The following is a 23735-nucleotide window of genomic DNA, read 5'->3' as shown; positions in this document are numbered from 1 at the left end:
ATGTTGAAACAAGGAATGAAAACTTCTTCAGAGGAAAGTTCATGTGAGGTGTGGCATTACATTTGTGATTAGTAGACTCAAAAATGGTGTTTCATGGCATGTGTTCATGTATTCATGTGTGTTCAGCAGATTGTAAATGAATGCACTTTTTTAAAATAAGTTTTTCTGTATTATTTACAGTTGTATGTTTCAGACACTATATAAAGATATTGAAGAGAGGAGTAAATGTTGCAAAAAAGAAATCAAAGTATATACAAATGATGTTACAAATGATGACAAATGAGAAACCTTGAGAGATCTGGACTAGAAGCTTAGTAAGAACTGCTTTGCAGTGAAATGTTAACATTTTATTAAATTTGTGTTTTAGAGCAAAAGTGGAACATTCCTAAGTTGATGTTCCCACAGCAATGCCAGCATTTGCCTCTGATGGAGAAAAAGAAAGAGTATGAAATATTTTTTAAAGCTTCAGCTCTCTACACCCAATATTAAATCTCTTCAAGTGTTAACAAAAATTATTTGCTGGTAAAAGTGATTTGAATCAGTATTCATTGGTTATAATAGAGCAGTAACTCCAATTCTTTGCAGATGTAAATGAGTGTAATTTGTATCCATTTACTTCTGCAAAGGATTTACCATGTGCCTGTTATAAAATAAAGATAAAAATAATTGAGGATATTTTTACTCTTTGGTTTGCAGGCGTGGCAATGGCAGATTCTGCACGGTAGAGTTCATGACAAGTATTTGTCCAATATAAGCCAAGCAAGAATCATACAAGCTTCAGGTAAATCAGTCTTCCTTAGTTGTGCTTCTTTGAAATAAAATATAAATGTTTATTCTTCAACATTTTTCGAACACAGAATTTCAGACCTACTCAGAATTTTGTATACAGTTCAATTCTGATCTTTCAAAATTGAGACACCTCAAAATTATTTTCTGCTAAAGCTAGCAGTAGGTGCTGGAAACAACCATGTACACTGCATCCTCCTTTGGCATTTTAGGTGTGGTACTACAGAATAGTGATTGCATTTGGGGATCTTTGTGGGAGACTTGTAATACATCTTTATTCTCTGTTTGCTTTTGAATCTATTCTCTTTTGTACAATCAGAAATAAAGGTGTGTTAGTATCTTGAATTTTTAACACAGAGCTATGCTAGCTGTGTCTGTGTAAGCATTGCACAGGGGTGGTTTCCCCATTGAGATTTTTTTTATCTTGCCTTTAAAGATAGGTAAATTGAAAGTGTTACTGTTTGAATCTTGTGGCTGAGATGGATGAGGTTGTTAAAGTTCAGCTAAAGTTCAGTTGCTTCTAGGAGTAGGCTTAGTGGTTAAGCTGAGAATATTGTTTGTGTTCACTAAAACTCATCTTATACCCAAAAGAAGGCCAAACTCTGCTGTATGTGTTAGGTCTTCCTGTGGCATGTAGAGTCTCCATAAAGCAAAACATCAATGCATGCTTTCTGACCTTCATTCAAATAGTAAATGAAATGTTGCTTTAGTTTGTACCTTCTCTGTTTGCAACTCCTAGTATATTTTGAGAGTCCCTTAATACCATAACCTGGAGAGAAATAACAAACTCAGGTCTTTTGTTGGTGAGATTGTTTTCGATTTTATTAACAGACAGATTTTTTTGGAATTTTTTGTGAAGTTGTTTGAGGTTTTTAGCTGAGATGCAACTGTAACAATGTGATGTTACCCCTGACTCTGATTAAATACATTCTGTCGCTAGTTTTCAAAATTCCTTTTCACAGAGAAATAAGATTGCTATTTCTTTGTACATATTTGTCCATATTGGACAAATAGACCAAAAAGTTGCTATTCAGCCACATAGTTAATAATAAAAGTTTTGTCTTCTAAGCCCCAGTCCCACGTTTTGAGCAGTAGATCGTGGGATAGCTTTGTATTGTTAAAGAGTGTCTTTGAGGCTTTCATTGTGAATTGTAAGACTTAATGATCAATCTTAGACTGTAATTGCTGACTAGACATGGAACAGACATTGCAGATATGATCAACATCCCAAATCTTAAGTATCTTATGATGTCCTGGTTAGAGTAACTTGAAGCATAACATCTTAAATGTTTTCCTGTCCTTTCATCTTTATCTGCAGTGGTCCCAAAATGTGCACCTCTTCTATTCTTCATTCTGTTCTTCGAGTTAGATCTGAAGTTGAAAAAACTTACATTTTTATAGCAGAACATACTATCATGAGTAATTCAACTTGCTAACTGTGTAGTTTGTCTGCCAGTCTCTATACCCTTTAGTATTTGTGCTGGCAGTGTTGAGAAAAACAGTATTTGACAGCTCTGTCTGCCAAAATAAATTGAGCAGTCACAGTGACTGAGCTGTGGCCTCTCATTGAACGAGTAGCTTGTGGTGCTGAGAGGTTTGGGTGGTGTAAAGATGGCAGTAGAAGGGCACTTCTCGGATTAAAAGGTTCCTTCGCTGGTAGGGTTTTTATAGGGTAGGAGTTTCCCCTTGCTGTCTCTGTTGTGTGTTGCCTCATTAGTAAGGGTTGCTACAAAGTGACATTTCTGTGGGTTGTGGCCTGGGCTGTGCCGTGATTGCAACTTCCTCTGGTTTCTGTAGGACTCTCGGTTCGTAATCCGCGTCGTGCACTTGCTCCGTCGCTCTTTGATGCATCCTTATCTCCCTCCCTCCTGTACTTCTTCCAAAGAAGTAGTTCTTTCTGTGTTTTCAAATCGGTCATTATTTTCATTATTGGTCATTTATTTTTCATTATTGGTCACATGGATTCCTAAAAGTATGTAAATCTGCAGTGAGTCCAGACTGAGCCCTGATTTATGTGAGAGACTGTTGACGCCAGGATGTATCTGAGGCTGACCTATGTGGTCTGTTTGATCTGTTGACCTCTTTAATTGCCAATGGTAACCTTGACAATCCCATAAACATTAGTTCCTGGAAAGCATAATGAGAAATCAGAACTTACTGGTCTAGACAAAGTGCTGACTATGACAGTAATTTCATTGATCACAATCCATTAAATGATCTGGCATTCTCTTAGATGGTCCCGGGTGCTGGTGAGACAGAAGTTCTACCACTTAGTAGAAAAGCAGTATTACTGGATTTATTGGGCTCATAGCCATTGTCTAGTACTTAGTGGATAGAGCCACTTGTTTTCATCACCAGCTGCAGTTCTGTTTCTATTATATTGCATATCAAAAGTTGCAACTGTTCATCAACAAGAGTATATTTTGTCACCTTTAGATCTGGCAGGGCCATTAAAGTTAAGCATTAAATCTTTGTTTTTCTACATGGAATACTCAGGTAGTTCCTCCCAGCTTTGTGCAGTAGTTGAAATTGACAACTGTACTCAGCTGCAGCACCTTAGTCAGGGAACAACTTCAGGAAAATTTTTATAAAAGCTGTGGTGAGAGATTGAATTTACCCCACTAATTGTTTTGCTGACTTCACTAGGCACACTCATGCTATGAAAACACCTGACTGTCAGCATCAAATGCTGGCTGGGGAGAACCTACTTTGCACAAGGGCTTACTGCCCCGTCAGTTAATTACAGAAGTGACCATGCTGCACACATGGCTAGCAGCACCCAGCTGTGTGTATGTATATACCTTAGTCTGAGGGATCCAAGATCCAGCTTTTCCTGAGAACAAACACAGTTGTCAGATTCTGTGGCCTTTGGGCCAGGTTTGTCTGGCCCAAAGGATAAATTATTGGATAAATTGGATAAATTATTCAGTGTATTTATGTTCTGCATGCAATTAAATAAACCATACTAAAACAATTTGTGATTTACTAGCACTCTCCCAGGCTTTCTACAGGTGGTTACAGATTTGCTGCTTGGTTTTTGAAGTTTTTATTGTCTTGGATTTTGCCTTTGATTCAGTGAAGTGTATTTTTTCCCAAAGGTATCCAAGAGTTATGGGTTCCTCTGGGTATTTTAGCTGCACTTTTGGTTTCTTTGAAGTTTTTTAATTAATTCACTAGAGTGTTACAGTTACATGTGCAACGTGAAGGTCTTCTTTTTAACATCAAAAAGTTGCTTATATAGATATTCTTAAGCATTCAAAAGATCAAGTAACTGTATATTTCATTTTATCTGAAAGATGATTATCTAAGGAATATAACTTAGCATACAAGCAAAAAATTTATGGTACATGTTGTTTTGAAGACATTGGAAGCTAGGCATGAAGAAGATCTGTTAGCAGGAATCTAAGACCCTTTTTTTGGCCATAAAGAGATATTTTGTAATTAACTTCAGAAAAGCAGAGGAATCTGGCTCCGGTGGAAGAACTGTCTTAAGGTAACATTTGCCTCAATCATTAATTGGAGCTTCATAATCCAGAATGTTGTTGTGAAACAGAACAAAAATAAATATGCAAAATGTTCTCTGAACAATAGTCAGTTTTGAGTAATATTTTAGGAAAAATTCATAATTTTGAAAATACGCATTTCAGATAACTGCATTAAGTTTGTCGGGATTCATAGTTTGGGTTTTGTTTTCAACAAATATTATAAGGAAATTAATTTTGTTTTTGTTTTTAGGATCCTTTATTCCTTTAGAAGCTTTAGTACTTTATTAAATAAATTGAACAAATGGGAAGAATTTAGAAGAATTGAAATGTCTCAAGAGATCTCCCTTTGAAAAAGAGGGCATGAGTACTTGTGATATATAACCAAGTATATGACATGGCAAGTTAGAAGAGGATGTGGCTCGCTTATTCTTGCTTACTAAAAAAAATGTAGAACAAAGGTTAAGTAGGGGCCTGCAAACCAGTCAAAACGTGGGGGCTCAGATAGCCTTGTATAATTCTGCTTGCTGGTGGATGCAGGTTTTAGTTTGGTAACTATAGATAAGTAAATAGATTTGAATTTTCTGTAAATACTGCTAGACTGACATGAGTGTAGTTCTGCAGAATAACCCAGGAGGAGGCAGAGAAGAAATTATTTGAGGGGGGAAAAAGTCAAGAAACCTCACAAATGAAGAACCCCGAGTTTGTTTTTAAGTACAGACTAGCTTGTATTGAGCATCTGTTACTGAGTTTGCAAAAAAAGAACTTTGAATCATGAAGTAGCATCCCCTAGATATGAGGTGCTAGTACAGAAAATCTGTATGGTTCCTGGCTGATGATTTGCTTAAGATGTAGAAATAACATTTTTTCCTTGTGTTGTTCAATTCTGTGTTCCCTAATTCAGCACTTTTTGAGACATTTCCATTTATGCAGTCATACATTCGAGTTCCCCTCCGCAGGTTCATGGTCATCTGTTAGTGCTGCAGCTGTCAAAATAACGTCATATAGGAGTTTAGGATTGTGGCTACTGTTGTTGGTAGCTGCTGCTGTTGTGACAGCCAAAAGGCCAGAGAGGTGGCATAAGTCCACTGAACATTGCTAGGAAGCTCTGAGCCTTCTGTTTTCAGCCAGGTTGTGTTTGCAGTCCGTTTTTGTGCACCCTTTCATTTACCCTGTATATTTGAAATATGAAGCTCCAGTTTTGATGCTATTGAGGGTTGTTACCACCTCATGATGAGTTCTGTTATTAGAAATATTCTTACTTTCCCTGTCCTCAGTGCTTTACCAGGTAGAGTTCACATAATGCTTGTTATTATCTGATGTTAATTCTGGAGTCCTCAATGTGTGTTTTTCCTTATCTTTTAGAGTGAAGACTGGAACAGCTGGACGGAGGTGCGTAGCTGCAGGTATGAACCAGCTACAGTTTGTATCCCTCAGTTGCATAGTAGAGCTTCCTTATAAAGGTTTAGAGAGATGTTTTTACATTCAGTGATGAAAGCAGTCATTTTCCACTGCAGTGAGCAGTGCTCCCTGAACCTTAAACTCTGCAGTTTCCTGTCTTTGTACTGCCAAAGGGGGTTGGGAGTGTTAACAGTTCAGGGCTGTGAGTACTGAGTCAATAGGCATCTTTAACTCCATCTGTAATTTAATAATTTTAGAAACATAACTGCAAAGTAGAAATGCATGTCTTCATAGTAAGTTCTTGACCAGAACAAATCTGCAGTATTCTGTAGTACATGAAACCCTGAAGGTGAGTATTAACGGAACAACTCCTGGACTGTGACAAATTTGATTATGTGCAGTAGAACAGGAACGTAGTCCAGTATGAAAATGCATGGAGTCAAATGTGAGGATCTTTTGATGCAATTTTCTTCGTGCTAGAAGTTCAGTAAGGGTGTAGTTTCATGTGTCAGCTGAGACAATTGCCCCTTCTCAGTTTCCAGCTGAGAGTTTAGTGCTGTCTCCTTTGGTTATGTTTGGTTCTCATGGTAGCTTGCATTATAGACAGAGTCAGCTTGACAACCCAGTAAAAAGCTCTTCTGTGATCTAGTTGTTTCTCTGGTTTTGGGAAGTTGGAATAATTTACTGTGTGGTCAGAGGAGTACAAAAGAACGTATCAGACTGTTTGTACTGTGCACCTCAAGAGCTTCAGTTCACTTCTGAGACAATTGACCTGTAAATGCTGTGTTAAGTAACACTATCAGTATCACCACAACTGAAATTTGGTGATGTTTCTTCCCATGAATTACCTCTGCTATGACAGAAATATTTAAGGTGTGTTTTGGTCTGTAGACAACCAGAGAGAATTAGGTTTTTATATTGTCTTGAGGAAAGAGTTGTTTTCTGCTATGGACAGACATTTGCCACTGTTTTCATAAATATATTGGGAAGGATTTGGTTATGTCTATATCAGAGAGAAAAACAAATCGTCTTTAAAGTGCAGGATATCCTGTCTCTCCATATGTTACTCATCAGGGTAGAAAGATCCAAAGTTGGTTTAAGAAATCCAGGATCACCTTCATTTTCAAGTGATTTTTTAGAGAATTGGTGACTGACCTCTGTGTCTGGAAGTACCAGTTTGAGGACATTTGTCTCCAGCCACTGTGTGCATTGCAAAACACTCAACTTCTTTTCTAATGTCTGATGCTCTGTACTTTGTGCTTCCTGCTCCTTTGCTGTCCATTAGGACCATACAGAAGACTGGCAAGAGAGAATACTGATCATTATTTTTGTGTCTCTTTTCTGAAGAATTTGCATCTTTTGAGACAGACTAAACTGATTTGGCCTAGTTTTTCAAACTCGTGGGATTTTCCACCCAGATCCAGAATCAATATATTTGGATTACTTAAATAACAAAACAATCAGATATTTAAATAGCAAGATAATCACCACGTTTGTGGTTGATGAAAATAAGTCACTTTGATTTGGTGCAAGATCCATGGTTTCTCATCTTAAGAGCAAAGTTGAATTCATCTGCCTAAATGTGAATAAGAAAGGTGACCAAATGGAAGAGGATGGAGTCTTTTTTTGAACATCTAATAAAGGTATATAAAATTGTTTGTATATGTTCCAGTATGAAACATCTCATCATGGTCCACACTACAGAGATATATATCAGAATATACAGAGATATACATCAGAATAAAACTGATGGCATTCTGCTTCTGGTCTGGTACAGAGAATAAAAATAAGGAGGACTCAGCTTTGCTTTAAGATAAGGAGTCAGTTCTACCTCTGTATTGACTCTTGTCATATACACATGTACCATGCTGAAACATGTCTGTGTTCAAGTAAAACTTCTGCATATGAGATATGAGCCCCTTCCAAAATGGAAATCTTTGGCATGGAGATAAAAATGGGCATTAAAAGATTGTAGATTGTCATCTTAAGAGTCTTCTCCAACCTTAATGATTCCATGGCTAGAGTCTAGACAGAGACTAGACTCTTGACATGATGCCATGACAGAGTTCAACCATTAACCTAACACTGCCAAGTCTGTCACTAAACCTATCCCTAAGCCCCACATCTACACATTTTTCAAGTACCTCCAGGGATGGAGATTGTAACACTTCTCTGGGCAGCCTGTTCCAATACTTGACAACACTTTCAGTGAAGAAATTTTTCCTAATATCCAGTCTAAACTTCTTCTGGTGTGACTTGAGGCCTTTTTGTGTGGTTTTGTTACTTGGGAGGAAAGACTGACCGCTACCTCAGTACAACATCCGTCCTTTTGGGTAGTTGTAAAGAGAAGTCTCCCTTCATCCTCCTCTTCTTCAGGCTGAACAATCCTAGCTCGTTCAAGTTCCCCCTGTAAGACTTGTGCTCCAGACCTTTCATTAGCTCCACTGCCCTTCTCTGGATGTGCTCCAGCCTTTGGTGTCCTTGTAGTCAGGGGCCTAAAACTGGGTGCAGCTCTTGAGGTGTGGCCTCACCAGTGGCAAGTACAGTCACTGCCCTGGTCCTGCTGGCCACACTGTTGTTGATCCAGGCCAGGATGCCATTGGCCTTCCTGGGCACCTGGGCACTGCTGGCTCACTTTCAGCTGCTGTCAGCCAGCTTCCTAGGCCCTGCTCTGCTGGGCAGCCTTCCAGCCCCACTTTCCCCGGCCTGTAGCGCTGCTTGGGGTTGTTGTGACCCAAGGGCAGGACCTGACACTGGGCCTTGTTGAGCTGCACACACTTGGCCTCAGTCTGTGGATCCAGCCTACCCTGATCTCTCTGCAGAGCTTTCCTATCCTCTGGCAGATCAACACTCCCACACAGCTTGGTGTTGCCTGCGCACTTGCTGAGGATGCAATTGATCCCTTCACTCAGATCATTGATAAAGAGATTAAACAGTGCTGAGCCCTGGGGATCACCACTGGTGACCAGCCATCAGCTGGATGTAACTGCGATCACCACCACTCTCTGGGCCTAGCACTCCAGTCAGCTTTTACCCAGCAAACAGTACACCCATTCACATCATGGAAAGTCACCCTGTCCAGGAGGATGCTGTGGGAAACAGACTCAAAGGCTTTACTGAAGTTCAGGTAGACAACATCACAAGCCTTTCCCTCATCCACTCAACACTTGACATAGGAGATCAGGTTGGTCAAGTAGGACCTGCCTTTCAGAAACCCCTACTGGCTGGGCCTGATCCCCTGCTTGTTCTGTGCATGTTGTGTAATGGCACTCAGGATGATCAGCTCCATGACCTTCCCCATCCCAGAGGTCAGGATCACAGGCCTGTGGTTCTCCAGATCCTCCTTTTAACCCTTCATGTAAATGGAGTGTAACATTTGCTAACTTCCAGTCAACTGGACCCTCCCAGTCAACTGAGAGCCCCTGTCTAGGCTACATTTCAACTTTCTTTGGGTAACATGCAACAAAAAGCTTTCCTTTGAATAAAATGAAATGAGAGAGATAATAGTACAAAAGTACTACTATTTTTGTAGTATAATATTAACTGATTTTTGTTTGTATCTGGTGCTATTCATAAAAACAATTTGAGATTAAAGGACTCTTCAAAATGGCTTGTCCAACTGTTCTGGTGGCCGCAAAGGACACTGAAACTTGAGACTTGTTGCTTTTAGTCCAAAAGGGCTCTTGAAACTCAGAAGAAGAAAAAAAAGACTATCAGAAAAGATTTTAAATGTGTCTAAGTGCTATTCTTAGACACATTTAAAACTTTTATTCTTATAAGACATTTCAGCAAGGAGAATAATAATTTGTAGTTTGTTCCTTTGAGTTAAGATAACGTATTACATTTCTTAAGTAAAATAAAGTGACTTTGGCCAGTTCTTACTTTAAGGTTGTAGTTTACATATCCACAAAATGTGTTGCTTGCCATAAACTTAAAAGTGTTTTTTGATTCAGAGATTCTCCTCCTGCAGGTTAATATAAATAATATAAAAATATAACAATCTTTGTACATGGTATTGTCTTGGAATTGTACAGCTGGTTCTGTTGCTCCCCCTGGGCCCAATATGCAACCACGCAGCCTTCTCTGTGTAAATGTAGTTGCCTTGCCTGCTGTAATGCTTTACGGCATGTTTGGCTTGAGGACAAGCAGAGTATTGAGAGCTTTCCAAGAATGACTGGATTTCCAGCTCCTTACTAGAGGAATAACTTCTGGCTCTGTTTCAGTGTCAGAAGACTGTCCTAAAATGTGTAGATTTAAGAGTCCTTAAAAATCTGGTGAATACTATAGAGATTGCAAAACGTTTTTTTCCAGTGTATTTTTTTGACTAAGTACAGAGCTTCAGATTCATGTCGTACAGAAGAGGACAGAAAAATGCAGGAGTATCTGAAACCAGATTTGTAGGTACTGTGTTTGTATTGACAAGGTAAAAAAAGTTGAAACAAAGTTTTCTGTTCCATAGAATTGCTTGCAGGATTGTTTCTTGCACGAAAAGATGGCCAGGAGTTTACCTTCAGCTATATCCATCTTAAAAAGGAAAAAAGCAAAACCAAACCAAACTCAGAGGCAACATTTAGGAGAAAGAGAGCAAGGACAGTCTTAAATGGAATCTGTACCTTGCCTTCAGCACAAGATTGCTTCCAAGCATTATTCTTATTCTCTCTCAGTAAAGATTTGAGCATTGAAGTGTAAGTGTGATATGCCTTCTGTATTTCTGTCTTAGGGTCTGAATTCAGTCAATAAGCAAAAACTCATTGGGCGGGAGGGGAAAACTCAAACCTTGCCACTGCCTAAATTGTTGCATCCTGTCCCCTGTCCTTCCACAGGGTAGAAATGTGTGTCCTCTCCTCTTATACTCATTTCCTGCTTTGTCTCCTGTGTCATACAGCTGCCTTCATTTCCTCTTACTATTGTTGTGACCAAGCCACTTTTCCTACTTTCTCAAGAAGTTTTTTCTGTCTGCAGTGCCAAAGTGTCTACAGGTTTTTCCGATCTCTCTTAGATATTTAAGGTTTCCATAGTTTTTTGTCTCTTGCAAAGTGTAAGAATTTTTATGTTCTAGCAATGTGATTAGAAAAATTAAAAATGCTGCTCAAAAGCAAACTACTGGAATGTTTGGGTATCTTAAAAAAATACAAATTTAAAGTGATATTTTCTTTACAATCCTTATTGTAGGGCTTAAGCAGTACCTGAAATAGACATTCCACATATACTTATTAAAAAAAAAACCAAACAAACAAAACAAACCAGAATCTAAAGGTAAGGATAAAGAGCTTTAATGTCTTTAGTATACTAGAACTACTACACCAGAATGAGGGGAAGAAACCTGTACATGTCTGCTTTAAAAGCAATTGCCCTGGGATGCATCAATGCTTTTTCCTAATATCAATTATTAATTGTAAAATGTCTTGCAAAGAGGGTTAAGTATGTGATGTTTTCTCCTTGCCTGTGATTTGACAAAATTAATTTTTCTAAGGAACCTGCATTAAGGCTTGTTGTTGTCTCTTCTACAGGTATTGGTTCTTTAAGGGGTTTTCCTGCATTAATTGCTTCAGATTTATTATTTGGTCTTTTAGCAGTTTGTTTTCTTATATGCTTTGTGTCTGGTACCTTTAATACAGTGTCTTCTCAGCCAGGCTTTTATTGTCTTTTTTGCATCACAGTAAGTTTTCCTGTGTCCTGTGCCTTAGTTTTAAATTCACAACTACGATTTGCATTCAAAACTCTCTCTGCATTCCCGTAGTCTGAAAAAGACACAGAAATATGCAAAATAAACAAAATGTATCAGGGAAAGACAGAAATGTAACATAAATTTCAGATTACTGTTCTGAAGGTAACAATTGAGAACTTTAATTACACAATGTAAGCTAGCAAAAGAAAATATATTACAATATAAGGTAAAGAAAACAATCCAGGTACCTCTTCTTATATTTCTATGAAGATGAACGTACGTATGTAATTGTTGGGGAACGGGTATATGGAGATAGTTTCCTAGAAACTTCGTATTCTCTTTGGTGTTTAATTGTCTTAATTTGAAGATTTTACGTACATATAGGCATATTTTTCCTTATTTCACTGAGCTAATGTATTAGTCTACTGTCCTTGTGCTGCACAATAATGTCCTTGAAAGCAGGGTGAGTGCCCACTGTATGCCTTTGGAAAAATCCACATATACTATTTATATATATGAATATATTATATATATATTTATATATATGAAGTTTTTTATCACTCTGTACATTGCACTGTAGCAGACTGAGGTATTTGAAATTCTTTGGACTTTTTTTTTGTAAAAAAAAAAAAAAAAAATAGGTACAGGTTCTGGAAGGAATAATTGGATATACCTCAAGGTAATGCTGTGAAGGTGTGAAGGCTGTCAGCTTTCATACTCCATATTGACAATAGGGTAATGAGAAATTTTATGGTCAGAGATGGATGTTTTAGGTCCCTGTCAGGAGGCAGTCTCATGACCAGGCTATTCCATTTTTCTCTCTTTGGTAATGCCTGTGCAAGCCTTCGTAGCATCATCACTGAAGCAGCAGACACAGCTGCAGCGAATCAAGCACTGGGTTAGCAACCTCTTGCTGCTGTCTTAGCTCTCAGCTGTGCTCTAAGAAAGTAAAACTCAGGGTAGCATCATGCAGCTGTTCTGTCCTAGAGCAGCAGATCATTGTCTGCAGAGCTGTGGGCTGCTCACATCGCAGAATTCCAATAGCCACAGCCCCATCAGGATATTCACAGCACAATCCTGCATCCCCTTACAGGCAAGCAGGTGAAGAGGCTGTGTATCAGAAAATGAGAGGAAAAGTTTGTAGGCCACTTCCTTAAACTTTGTGGACTTCATGCATGTGTTATAAGAGGGTCCTAAGAATGGTAATTCCGCTTCTTCCAAGTTCTCATTAGACACATTTAAAATTGCTGTCAGTAGCAGCCACTGGCAGAGCAGGACTCAGTTGCAGTTTGGAGTGGGTTTTTTTTGGTTTCTCAGATTTGGACAGATGTTTGTAACCTGGTTCCTGGTAGATAAGCTCTCATATTGCAGAGCTGCTGTCTGCCAGTTGGTGTAAGTTGTCCTCAGGAGTGAGCCAGATATTGAGTATATCACAGATTGAATTTGTTCATCAGTTGTGTGGTGGCATTGTGAAAGCAATTGCAAGGCATTATAAAAAGAAAGGAAAGTGTATATACTGGTTGCTGTCTGTGCTGTCACATTTCCTCAAGTCCAGAGGTGTGGGGTTTGGGTTTTTTGGTTGTGTAGTTTGTGGTGTTGGGGGACCTTTTGGGGAGGATTTACTGTTACTTACTAAAGCAATTGAATATAGTGCAGATGTTTTAATGAGCATTTACATCAAGTTCAGTTCTTGAGTAGCTTTTAACAGGACAATTCTTTTTTTTTTTTTTTTTTTTTTTTTTTTTTTACATAGTTTGGTTTGTTTTGTCCTAACACAAATGCATAGGCAAATTCCCACTCTTTGGTATGATCTAGGCCTATCATTGCCATTCACAGAGATTCTGTGTGAAGTGTATGTTGTATAGCAGGAAGAAAAGATAATCATATGTATTTGAGGAGGCCCATAATTTGAGAGAAAAATGTACCTGTGTGTGTTTCTTGTCTGTCTTTTTATAAGCTTCACTGTTTAGAATTAATTAGAATAACAAATTTCCTCACTTCACTGCAAAGTTTCATCTCCTTTTTCAAGAAAAAAAATCCCTAACTTTTCAAAATAAATTTTCTATCATTTACTGCTACAATTTTTCTTTACTATCAAAAAGGGTATGTTTAGCTGCTGTTTCATTTTTCTCTTTCTAAGAGTACTTAGGCAGAGAAAGCCTCATTCTGCAAGCCAGAAGAACTGGGTGACTTGCTGTTTCATCTGCTGGCAGAGAGCTGGGAGTCCTGGGGATTCTTCAGTCAGACGGAAGTTCATAATTCATTCCTTTTGAGCTTTCACAGAGTTAATTGAAGTAGGAGCTACAGGACTTCATTCACAAGCCAGAGAAGTAGGTCAGGAATGTATTGATGTACCTCAAATATTTTTCCCCAGAAATATTTTGAGGAAGGGGAGGGGGGAAAAAAGCTTATAGTAGGATCTATTTTTAGAATTAAATTTATTTACCTGATTTGTAAAAATTCATCTGCATCTATATCTCATTTATCTGTTCTCAGATAAATGCATAAGAGGGAGCACCACAAAACTTTGGTATTTCCAAGGTAAAGTCAGTTGTCTTCCCCTCCTATCCCTTTTCACCATCTTCTGGGAACTTCTACCAAAGTTCACATCAATAAAATGTTCTTCAGTTAATTAAATCTGAATTGTAGGCAGCCCAAAAACTTCATGTATTTTGATGGTAAATTCAATATTCTCAATGTGTCAGATTTGTGTACCCACAGTGCATAACAGTCAAAGAGATTGGCAGAGGAAGAAACTGCAGTTTTGGCAACTAGGTAAGGGGCTTTTTGTACCCAGTGAGGCATGGGGAGACAGTTTGGATTTCAACACAAGCAGAAAACATTCTGACCACATGCTTACACGATCAACAATGAAACAAAATATTGACAAGCAACTGCTGTATTTTGATGCATGTAACCTAGAGGCTATCAGTGTAAAAACAAAACTGCAATTCAGCAGCACTGTAAGAATCTGGATATGCACAGATAATACAAGGGGAAGTTTATTCTAGGACCTGTCTCCTTCAGAGCTTCACAGTGTCTGATTTCCCCATAGCCTACATCCTTTCCCATAGCTTGCTCTCACCATGCCAGTAGTCCCTCAGCTTCAGATTTGTGTATGCTGTCTGAGTACAGAATGTATCAAATAAAAGGTGGTATTATCTTCAGCTTTCAGAGTTAATTACTCATTAAAACTAGGCTTTCTTAGGAAAGAAAATATGATAGAAGATTTTCGGTTTTGTGGTGAATTTTCACAATTTTTTTTTGCCCTAGGATATGATGTAATTCTGTAAATTTAAAAAGCGAAAAACTTTCAATGTTTGTACTCTGCAGTCTCTGAGGGAGCACATATAATGTCACATTCTGCAGCATCATCTAGGGCTTCAGAAGTGTAAAAATTGAGATCTAATGTATAGTACATAGAAGTTTATTAATGTTCATATTGTCAGATGAGCACAGCATTTAAATGTGTAGCTGCAATCCATGGAGCTTGGAATTTCAGACATTGTTTCTGTTGTCTTTTGAATAGAAACAGTCAAAGAATGGATCTGGAAGCCAGCAGGAATTTGACATCTGAGCAAAAAATAAGTGTGTTTAGCTCCCTTATTTTTCTTTGTTTGTGAGAAATGGTTAGGATAACTTTTGTGTTTTTCTAATTTCAAAGAAATTCTTTTTCCTAATTTAATTCTTATTTCTGTGCAGTGAAATACCATGTTTTTCCACTCCTTTTGATATTTTCACAAGTGAAGTCTGTAAGTCTTTTAATTTCACTAGCTTGAAGCCTTCAGCTAAATAACACTAAACCAAACCCGCTTGTACACTGTTTTGTCACTGAAGTTGCCATCATTACTTCAGAAGTATGGCACCCAGAGACACTGAGTCTTGGCTAACATATCTTCAGGTATTTATTCACCATTCTAGTATTAATGCTTCCTTTCCAACAAATTGTGCCTATAGCATTGCAGTTTTGTCTTAATGGAACAAGAAGATAGAACCTTGATTTTGAGGAGCAGAGGGATGTGGGATAGGGTGGGCATAGGATCAAATTGTAATGGTGTAGTGATTTTCTTCAGTGAATCAATCTCAGTAACATTTCTAATCAATCTCGGTAACATTTTTAAAACCCATTTTCTAGACAATGTGTTGCCAGCATTGTCTTTCATGGAACCTACAGTGAGCATGGCAGCTGAGGCATTTTACTGGCTGATGTAAAAAGCTAAAGATGAATGAAAGACCAGAAGGAATGAGTTCTGGTCTTCCTGGATAGGGCCAGGATTTACAGTGTTGGTCTATAGATTCATCTCCTACAGGAATCACACCCTGTAATCTGTTCTAATCACATAAACCTGAAAAGTTTTTCTCTGCAGTCTCATTTTAGACAAATGCGTGAAATGGGCTCTAGGATCATTTTAACATTTGAATATTATTGATATGATGGACTTTACTCAACATGGCATTTTTCAAGTGGGAAGCCTGTAATATGTGTCTAAAGGTAGACAGAGCAATTTCATTTATTGAAAGCTGAAAAATTGACCTGTGCTCCCTAATGCCTATTTGCATGTTCTTAACAATGGTGCTTAGCAGATAGCTTACACCTTTTTCTTTAAAGAGAATGCTTTCTTGCATTTATCACATAGTAAGAGCATGCATGAAGTAGTTACTGTTGAATATCTGATGTGTGAGAAATGTATGTCCTCTCTTATTTTGCAGTGTATGCATATCTCTTTGTATTACAAGGCCTAGCTCCTTTAAATTAACCTCACTGCTAGCAAAAGATAAGAAAAGTTCTCTTTTAAAAAATTTTTTCAGGGGTTGGAAACATTATTTATGAAAAAAACCAATTGACATACTGTAACTGTGCAAGCTTAAATAAACCTATGTATACTGGCCAGTCAGAATAACTGCAAGTACCCATTGCAGCCATTGACAGAGGAGAAAGATGTGATCACAGCTGCTCCAGCATGCAGTCCTTGATGCTCTGAGAGGTTATTTTGTGGTTATAACAACCATATATAAGGGTTGCTGGTCTCATGTTAGACTCCAATTAACCATTCCTCCTGGAGTGCTCCAACACACTCAGCTGCCTCTGCACTGAGGCACTCACTCCACTCAGTCAAATTTTCCTGCATTTCACAGTGTATCCAGTTTTATCCACATTATCTCCCCATTAGTTTGGGTATTGGAGATTTAACAAGAAACCTGCATTGCGTATATAGATGCATCTCGGTTCCTTGATCAACGTGCTATATCTGTTTTAATGATGAAGCAGCTGGGGTGTTCTGATCAGTGTTCTCAAAGACTATAAAATGGTTTTCTGTAAATCACTGAGTTTTTTCCCTTTCTTGGTCATTTATAGACGCTGTATATCTGGATTTTTAGACAAAGTATTGTTTCCAGAACAATGTATGTTTTACTTCTATAAAATGATTCGGTTTTGATGTTCTGTGGTTGTTAAGGAATTTTTGAATAATCTGACCTTTTTTATGGCAGATTTGGAGAAAAATTGTAATTAGCGTTTTGTGCCATAGAAGTTGAGAGTGTCAATAGTAAAGCACAAGGGGAAGAGAGTGAAATCAGCTATTAAAAATGTTTATGGTGAAGAAACCTCTTGACTTCACACCTCAGTATTGCTGATTTGGAAAGTGCTTGTCTGAACTTCAAGGCCTTGGTTTGCCATTTTGGGAGACAAGGAGTTAGTTGGGGGTGGAAAGACTGGAGTTTGTATTCTTTCTGCTCTGTTACCCATTGCTATCTTCATGGATCTGACACTCTGTTTATCTGACAGTGCACTCAGTACTGCTTCGCCAGGGAAAATTGCACAAAACAAGCCTAGTGCATCAGCATTTTCATTGTGTACTAAGCTGAGCCTCCCTTCACATGGTCACATCCCCTTTTTAATCTGGGATTCCATGTCCCTTTCCCAGTCCAGCCTGTTTCTGTGGTGTCTATTGCTGGTCTCCCTGAGCTTCTGTTTCTGTGGTTTGAGTGTTTTTTGTGTGGCTGAGTGTTAAGACCTGCAGGACTTTTGGAAGTGGTGTTGTTGGGGGGTTAGGCAGTACATTGATTTAGTGTTAAGAGTTTGTCGGAGACTGAGGTGATGGCCGCGTTCAAGTTGGATTTCCTCCCAGAGATGATGGTGGACCATTGCTCCTTGAATGCAAGCCCTGTGTAAGTATTTTCTCTTCATGTCTAACTAAAATGATAGCTGGAATTGCTGTCTCAAGGCCCTGCTGTCTGTTGGGACAGAGGGGGACAGGAAGGAGAGATAGGACAGCCTGCAGTTTGTTTTCTTGAAGAAATCCTAGTGGTCATGGAAGATTGATGTTGGTTTGAAGATGGGGGGAAAATGGTCTGATAATTGTGGTGATAAGGACTAAGGAGGAATAAAGCTGTTTGATGACACTGCTTATTGTATGCTACAGGTACTGATATTATAACATGGATTGTTGAAATCACTTGTGGAAGAACTGTTTCTGTTCTTCCCTATTAATAACTCCAGACTAAACCTTTTAATTAGGAGTAAAATATTCCTTGAATACTGTTGAGGTCATATTAAGAGTTGCCCAGTTAACAGGAGCCATCTTGTGCTCTTGAAGCTACCCATGGAGGGCAAGGCTGAAAATTATTATTGGATAGGATAAACAATTTCCAGTTGTTCTTAACTGAAATGAAAAAGAGGCAGTTTACATGTTTGTAAAGGGTGTTGTTTCCCTTGGCTATTTGGAGAGGTGCTGACCCTTTCTGAGTGGAAAGGTGAAGAGGAGTGAAAGCATTTATGATTATTCTCTTCCCTTCTAGTAAGAAGCTTTGTTGTTTTTGAAGTCTGTTCATACAGCTATAAAATTATGAGCTTTCCCTAACATTCATTTTTTTCCTTAGGTTCTGAACAGCAGTGTATTGATGGGGAAAAATACTAAACAGTACTGGGCTTGGATTTTTTAAAAATTCTTTTCAGGGAGAAATGCGATTTCAGAGGGACAGTGAGGAATACTGTTTACTATCGTGCAGTTAAAAAGCCATTCAAACTGTCTTCAAAGGAGCAAAGCAGAGATGAAGAGAACTGACTGCTCTGGAAGAAGACCACCTTCAGCAAAGAGTTTGGGGGTGGGGGGAATCATTGTATAGTTGCTGTTCCACTCCCCATGTCCTTTCTAGATTATGCCGGGATTGGTCAGCAGTTTTAACCAATTAGTCACTATAGCTGCAGTAGGGTGTTGTTACAGTCAGACTTCTGCAGGGAGGGGTGCTCTGGTGTACAGGGCTGGGGGTACTGATAACAGACATCACACTGCACCTAACAAATAATGAGGAGTCAATACAGGGAGCAGTGAGGGACTTGTCAGCTGGCTGGGTGGAGCATAACACAACTTTTATTAATAGGGTGTAAACTGCTCATATGGCTAGACAGAATACCTTGGAACCTATTGAGGATTCCCATACTTGAAACTTCCGTGTTGTTGTAGTCTAAGAAGTTACTTTTTTTTTTTTTCTCTGTTAGAACCCTGACATTATTGAACCTGATTCAGTCTGTGACTAATTGGATTGTCCAATCCCAGCCTTTTCATGTACAAATTAAGTCTCGTTTTTTGCCAATTATTGTTGAAAGCTTCCTGGTTTCACAAAGAAGTACTTCCTTGTAAACCTTTAAAGAAACTTACCATTGGATCAGTTTATTCTGTTTCTCTGTTTTAAGATGGATCTTCACCTTGGGAAACAGTTACAATTAGTCTCATGTAAAAATGTAGTCATAACATTCTCTCATTTTCAGTAGTTACTGATAACTTTGGTAGATTGTAGGTAGACTGAGCTTAGGTTCCTTTAAGTTCTGGTTTCTTTTTACATGGCTGAGCTAGTGTTAGTTTTCAGTTACCTCAGCAGATTTGTATCCTGAATCCCAGATGTTGACTGCATTATGGGAACAGAGTTTTAAACAGCTGTGTAGAGTGTGTTTCATTTCAAAGTACATAGCTTGCCCATAAATGTGAGTGTACTCTGGTATGCATACTGGGAATGTGCAAGAGTTCCTTTTTATATGTATATTTTCATCATACATATTTATATATGTGTAGAAAATTAATTTTTCTTTAATTTTGCCATAGGCATGCTTTTGTTTAGAATTTGTAGTAAGATATAAACCAGAATTTTTTGGTTTGGTTTTTCTTAGTGCAAAGAAAATGAATGGCACACTGGATCACCCAGACCAACCTGATCTAGATGCTATCAAAATGTTTGTGGGTCAAGTCCCACGGAGCTGGTGTGAGAAGGATCTCAGAGAACTTTTTGAACAGTATGGTGCTGTCTATGAAATCAATGTCTTGCGGGACAGGAGCCAAAACCCTCCTCAAAGCAAAGGTGAGAACTTCTGTACTTCTCTTGTGAGACTTGGGATTTCAGCCACTTTCACATAGTTGCAGTCTTAGCTGTATGCTTATTCAAACAGCCCTGTAGAGCTCTGTGGGACCAGATATGCATGCAAGCCCAGACTTTATAAAACCTTTGAGTGTGTTTATCTAATTATACTTGAACTGTGATCCAGTCATTAGCTGAGCTCAGAAAAATCTAGAGCTCAGCAGTGATGGAGATGCTTGAGGAGTACGAATTATAATTGCAGAGCAGAACATCCAGTAATTCTGTGTTGCTCCAGAGCATCACTGTGATGATGTCATATGATCAAAATGTGGCTGAATGGGACACAATTTCAGATAAATATGAAATTGGGGTTTTGGTCATTTGTGTTAATCAAATACTTGCAAATATTACTAATTTTTGTGCCTGCATTTGCAGTTTGGTTATATGCAATATTTCCTATGAAGGTAGGTAGGGTTTTGGTACAAGGAAATAATTGAGTTTGAAAATGAAGTAGCCAACAGATATATCCACTTGTTTTAATGGGAGGTTGGGTTAGTTCTGAACATATTCTATTTTATTACACTTGGAAATCTTTCTTAAACTTTCACAAACAGTAGCACCTACCTGTTCCAGCACCTAACCTCTTCTCATCATACATTTTGCATTGGAAGTATGAAGTTGGGCTTGCAATTTCTGTACAGCGCTCTAAGATTGGGTGTTCATTCCTCGTTAACATTTTGTTTCAATTGCAGGGTGCTGTTTTGTTACATTTTATACCCGTAAAGCTGCACTAGAAGCACAGAATGCTCTTCACAACATGAAGATCCTCCCAGGGGTAAGAGCAGAGCCCTGCTTTCTTCACAACTCTGTCTTGTTTCTCTGAGCTCCAGCACCACTGAAGCACAAACACATTATGTTGCCCTGAAATAATGTTGTAAAAAACCTATTCAAAAGATCAGTGTTATGAGGTCTATATAATAGCAGAACTTATGGGAATTTTAGAGTATTTAAAAGAATGATATGGCAGTGAAGTGGGTGGAAATGGCTTTTATAATACTCTGAGGAGGAATGATGGCATATAATTAGGAAAGCCTTTTCTTGGAATTTTGCAGTGTTACATATGCACCTCTCTTGAGGCAATTTAAGCTATAATTTCTTTCTTTCACAATTGTTATGGGATGTATTCCATATAGTATGAAGTGGATGTAATCTGGGATTAAATAATCTTTTTACATTTCAGATGCACCATCCTATCCAGATGAAACCAGCTGACAGCGAAAAGAGTAATGGTAAGCTTTACTAAAGTCCCAGTTTGGTGTCATCATTTGGGCCAGTCAGTAAACCTGAGGATTTCCCTTTTGCTTAACAGCTTTTGATGAAGTCTTGAATTGGATGCCTGTTTTTTTAAAAGAAAAAAAGTGAAATCAGAAAGGTGTGTTTTTAAATAATAGGTAGTGTGAGTGGTATCTCTCAAATTCCATGACTCAGAGTATCTCTCTTGCTGCTGCTTGTGGTAGAACCATGTTGTCAGTTAGGGAAACATCCAGTGAGTTCTTCTTTGTACTAAGGTGGTTTAAATCTTTGTTGGGGACATGGGCAGTGGGATTGAGTGCATCCTCAGCAAGCTTATTGGTGATGTCAAGCTGAGTGCTGTGGTTGATACCCTAGAGGGAAAGGAAGCAATCCAGAGGAGCCTTGACAGACTGGAGAGGTGGGCCTGTGTTGACCTCATGAAGTTCAGCAAGGCCAAGGTGCTGCAAACATGGATACAGGCTGAGTGATGAGTCAATTGAGAGCAGCCCTGAGGAGGACTTGGTAGCTAAAAAATGGATATAAACATGCAGTGTGCACACAGAAAACCAGTCATATCCTGGGCTGTAGCTAAAGGAGGCATAACAGGTTGAGGAGTGGTTCTCCCTCTGCTGTTGTAAGACCCTATCTATTGCACTGCATCCAGCTCTTAGGCCTCCAGCATAAGACATGGACCTGGGAAGTATGTTCAGGGAAGGGGCCATCAAGATATCCTAGGGACGGACACCTCCCCTTTGAGGACAGGCTGAGAGAGTTGGGGTTGTTCCACCTGAAGAAGAGAAGGCCCCAGGGAGACCTTTTAGCAGCCTGCCAGTACCTGAAGGGAGCCTACAAGGAGGATGTGGAGGGATTGTTTATCTAGGAGTATAGTGGTAGCACAAGGGATCACAGTATTAAACTGAAAGAGATTTAGATTAGATTTTATGAAGAAATTCCATACTGTGAGGATGGTGAAACATGGGAACACATTACCCAGAGGAACTGTGGGTGCCCCATCCTTGGAGATGTTCAGGACTTGTCTGGATGGGGCTTTAAGCAGCCTGGTCTAGTCAGAGGAACTAGGTGATCTTTAAGGTCCTTTCTACACCAATCTATTCTATGATTTTATGAAATCTAGAAATGCTTTTTTATGTGTTCATCCAATGTGAAGCAAAGTCTGTTGCAGCTGGGGTGGGAATCAAAAATACTTCTTGTAGCATACAAGAGAGGTTGAGAATTAACAGCAGTTCAGTAGAGAAGAAAAACTGAATATTTCTGCACATGGGCCATTTCAGATGGATTAAGAATTTCTTCAAATGGATTAAGAGTTTCTCATCTACCACTGGGTAAACGATCATTTATCCATGCATTTCCTTGTGAGAAATGCCTTTCCTTTATGTACCTACATACACAGATGTTCAAATATGTGTGTATCTGTATTGCTGCAACCTAAGCAAAGAAAGCATTTAGTATCCTATAGTTTCAGCCTTTCTAGGCTCAACCAAATTTTAGTTTCTTCATTTGCAGTATTTAGTTTCTTCATTTCTTCTATTTGCAGTAGTTTGTGTTGCATCATGGAGAAGATAGTCCTGGTTTGAGAACATTTACCCCTTAATATAATAGAAAAATAAAAGATGGAATGTATGGGTGACATATAGTAGGAGTAATTCCATCTGCAGATTCCTCCATGGGTATACAGGACACGTTCCTGTGTAAATATATCTAGAAAGGAGTCATTCTTGTGAAGTATTTTTGGGAGGAGAACAGAATAGGTTCTCTAAACTTAAAATGACCTTACATTACATAGAAACACACATACAAATATCCTGGGAAAATAATGGAAAGTTTAAAAAAGTATTCAGTGGAATTTTAGGATGTTATTTCTGAGGCTATTATTTAACTCTTGAATGTTAATAAAAAGTGAAGGTGACAACAATAAATAAGAAATAATAAAGTATTAGTTATGAGAGTATTTGAACTTGCCACCAAGACAAGGGATTCTGGATCTCTTGGAACTAAAATGGTCTGCTAAAAGGATTTGAAAGCAGCTTTCTGCTCTAAGACCAGAAAATTAATTGGGTGCAACATTAAGATTTAATGGCCAATTAAAGTCATGTCTGCTGGAATAGTTTGGTGTCTTCCTTTCCAGCATCATAGAAGACTCAACAAGTAAGTTGGTTTCCCTTCACTATAACATTGAATAGGAGAATGTTGTATTCATATTTCTCAAGTCTCATACTGTACTAAGCTGTTGTTCTCTGCAGCACAGTCCTTCATGTATCTTCTCAGGGGCTCCTCTTGGGCTCTCGACCCACCCCTATTTATTCCAGTTACCTTCACGAGCTACAGCTGCTGCCCAACTAAGGACTTGGCAGCTGTAGCTCATTTGGAGTAACTAGGACCCACATACATAGATCTTAGAAGGGACTCTCTCCATAACAATATATATATTCAGGCCCCCATATTTCCCCCCTTTTCTTTTAACAATTATACAATTACAATACACATACAGTCCCAGCTCTCAGGCTGCCACACATCTCAGCTGTCTTAGATACATACAAATCCCTAGATGTTCCAAGGCTCTTTTCCTTAGGGCCATATTCTCACAGCTTTCTGCTGTTACAGCTCCTTAATTCAAAGGCCATATGATATTCTGAAGTCCCAGCTCTCTGGCTGCCACAGCTCTCAGCTGTCCTTTCTTCTACAATATCAGGGGGTCCCATACCTTCTCTCAATGTTTGGCTGTGTGTTCTTCATCA

The 23735-nt window shown here is 38.7% G+C and overlaps 1 protein-coding gene across 23 annotated transcripts in view; it reads left to right on the top strand.

Moving 5' to 3' along the window:
- Positions 1 to 23735, top strand: part of CELF1 (CUGBP Elav-like family member 1) — a 67279-nt gene that overhangs the window by 10980 nt on the left and 32564 nt on the right. For 12 of the 23 annotated variants that reach the window (XM_074543140.1, XM_074543147.1, XM_074543146.1 and 9 more), the window contains exons 2-5: positions 5634 to 5660; positions 19502 to 19689; positions 20439 to 20521; positions 20927 to 20975. In XM_074543140.1, coding sequence (XP_074399241.1) covers positions 19512 to 19689; positions 20439 to 20521; positions 20927 to 20975 — 310 coding nt within the window. In that variant the 5' untranslated portion in view covers positions 5634 to 5660; positions 19502 to 19511. Of the gene's footprint in view, positions 1 to 696; positions 782 to 5633; positions 5675 to 16758; positions 17506 to 19501; positions 19690 to 20438; positions 20522 to 20926; positions 20976 to 23735 lie in introns of those variants that run through there. The other 11 variants (XM_074543149.1, XM_026794721.2, XM_074543148.1 and 8 more) reach the window with 8 other exon arrangements.

Source organism: Zonotrichia albicollis, chromosome 6 (genome assembly GCF_047830755.1).
Source record: "Zonotrichia albicollis isolate bZonAlb1 chromosome 6, bZonAlb1.hap1, whole genome shotgun sequence".
NCBI classification, from domain to species: Eukaryota; Metazoa; Chordata; class Aves; order Passeriformes; family Passerellidae; genus Zonotrichia; species Zonotrichia albicollis.
The sequence above is the reverse complement of the archived record's forward strand: the minus strand, read 5'-3'. Positions and strand labels throughout refer to the sequence as shown.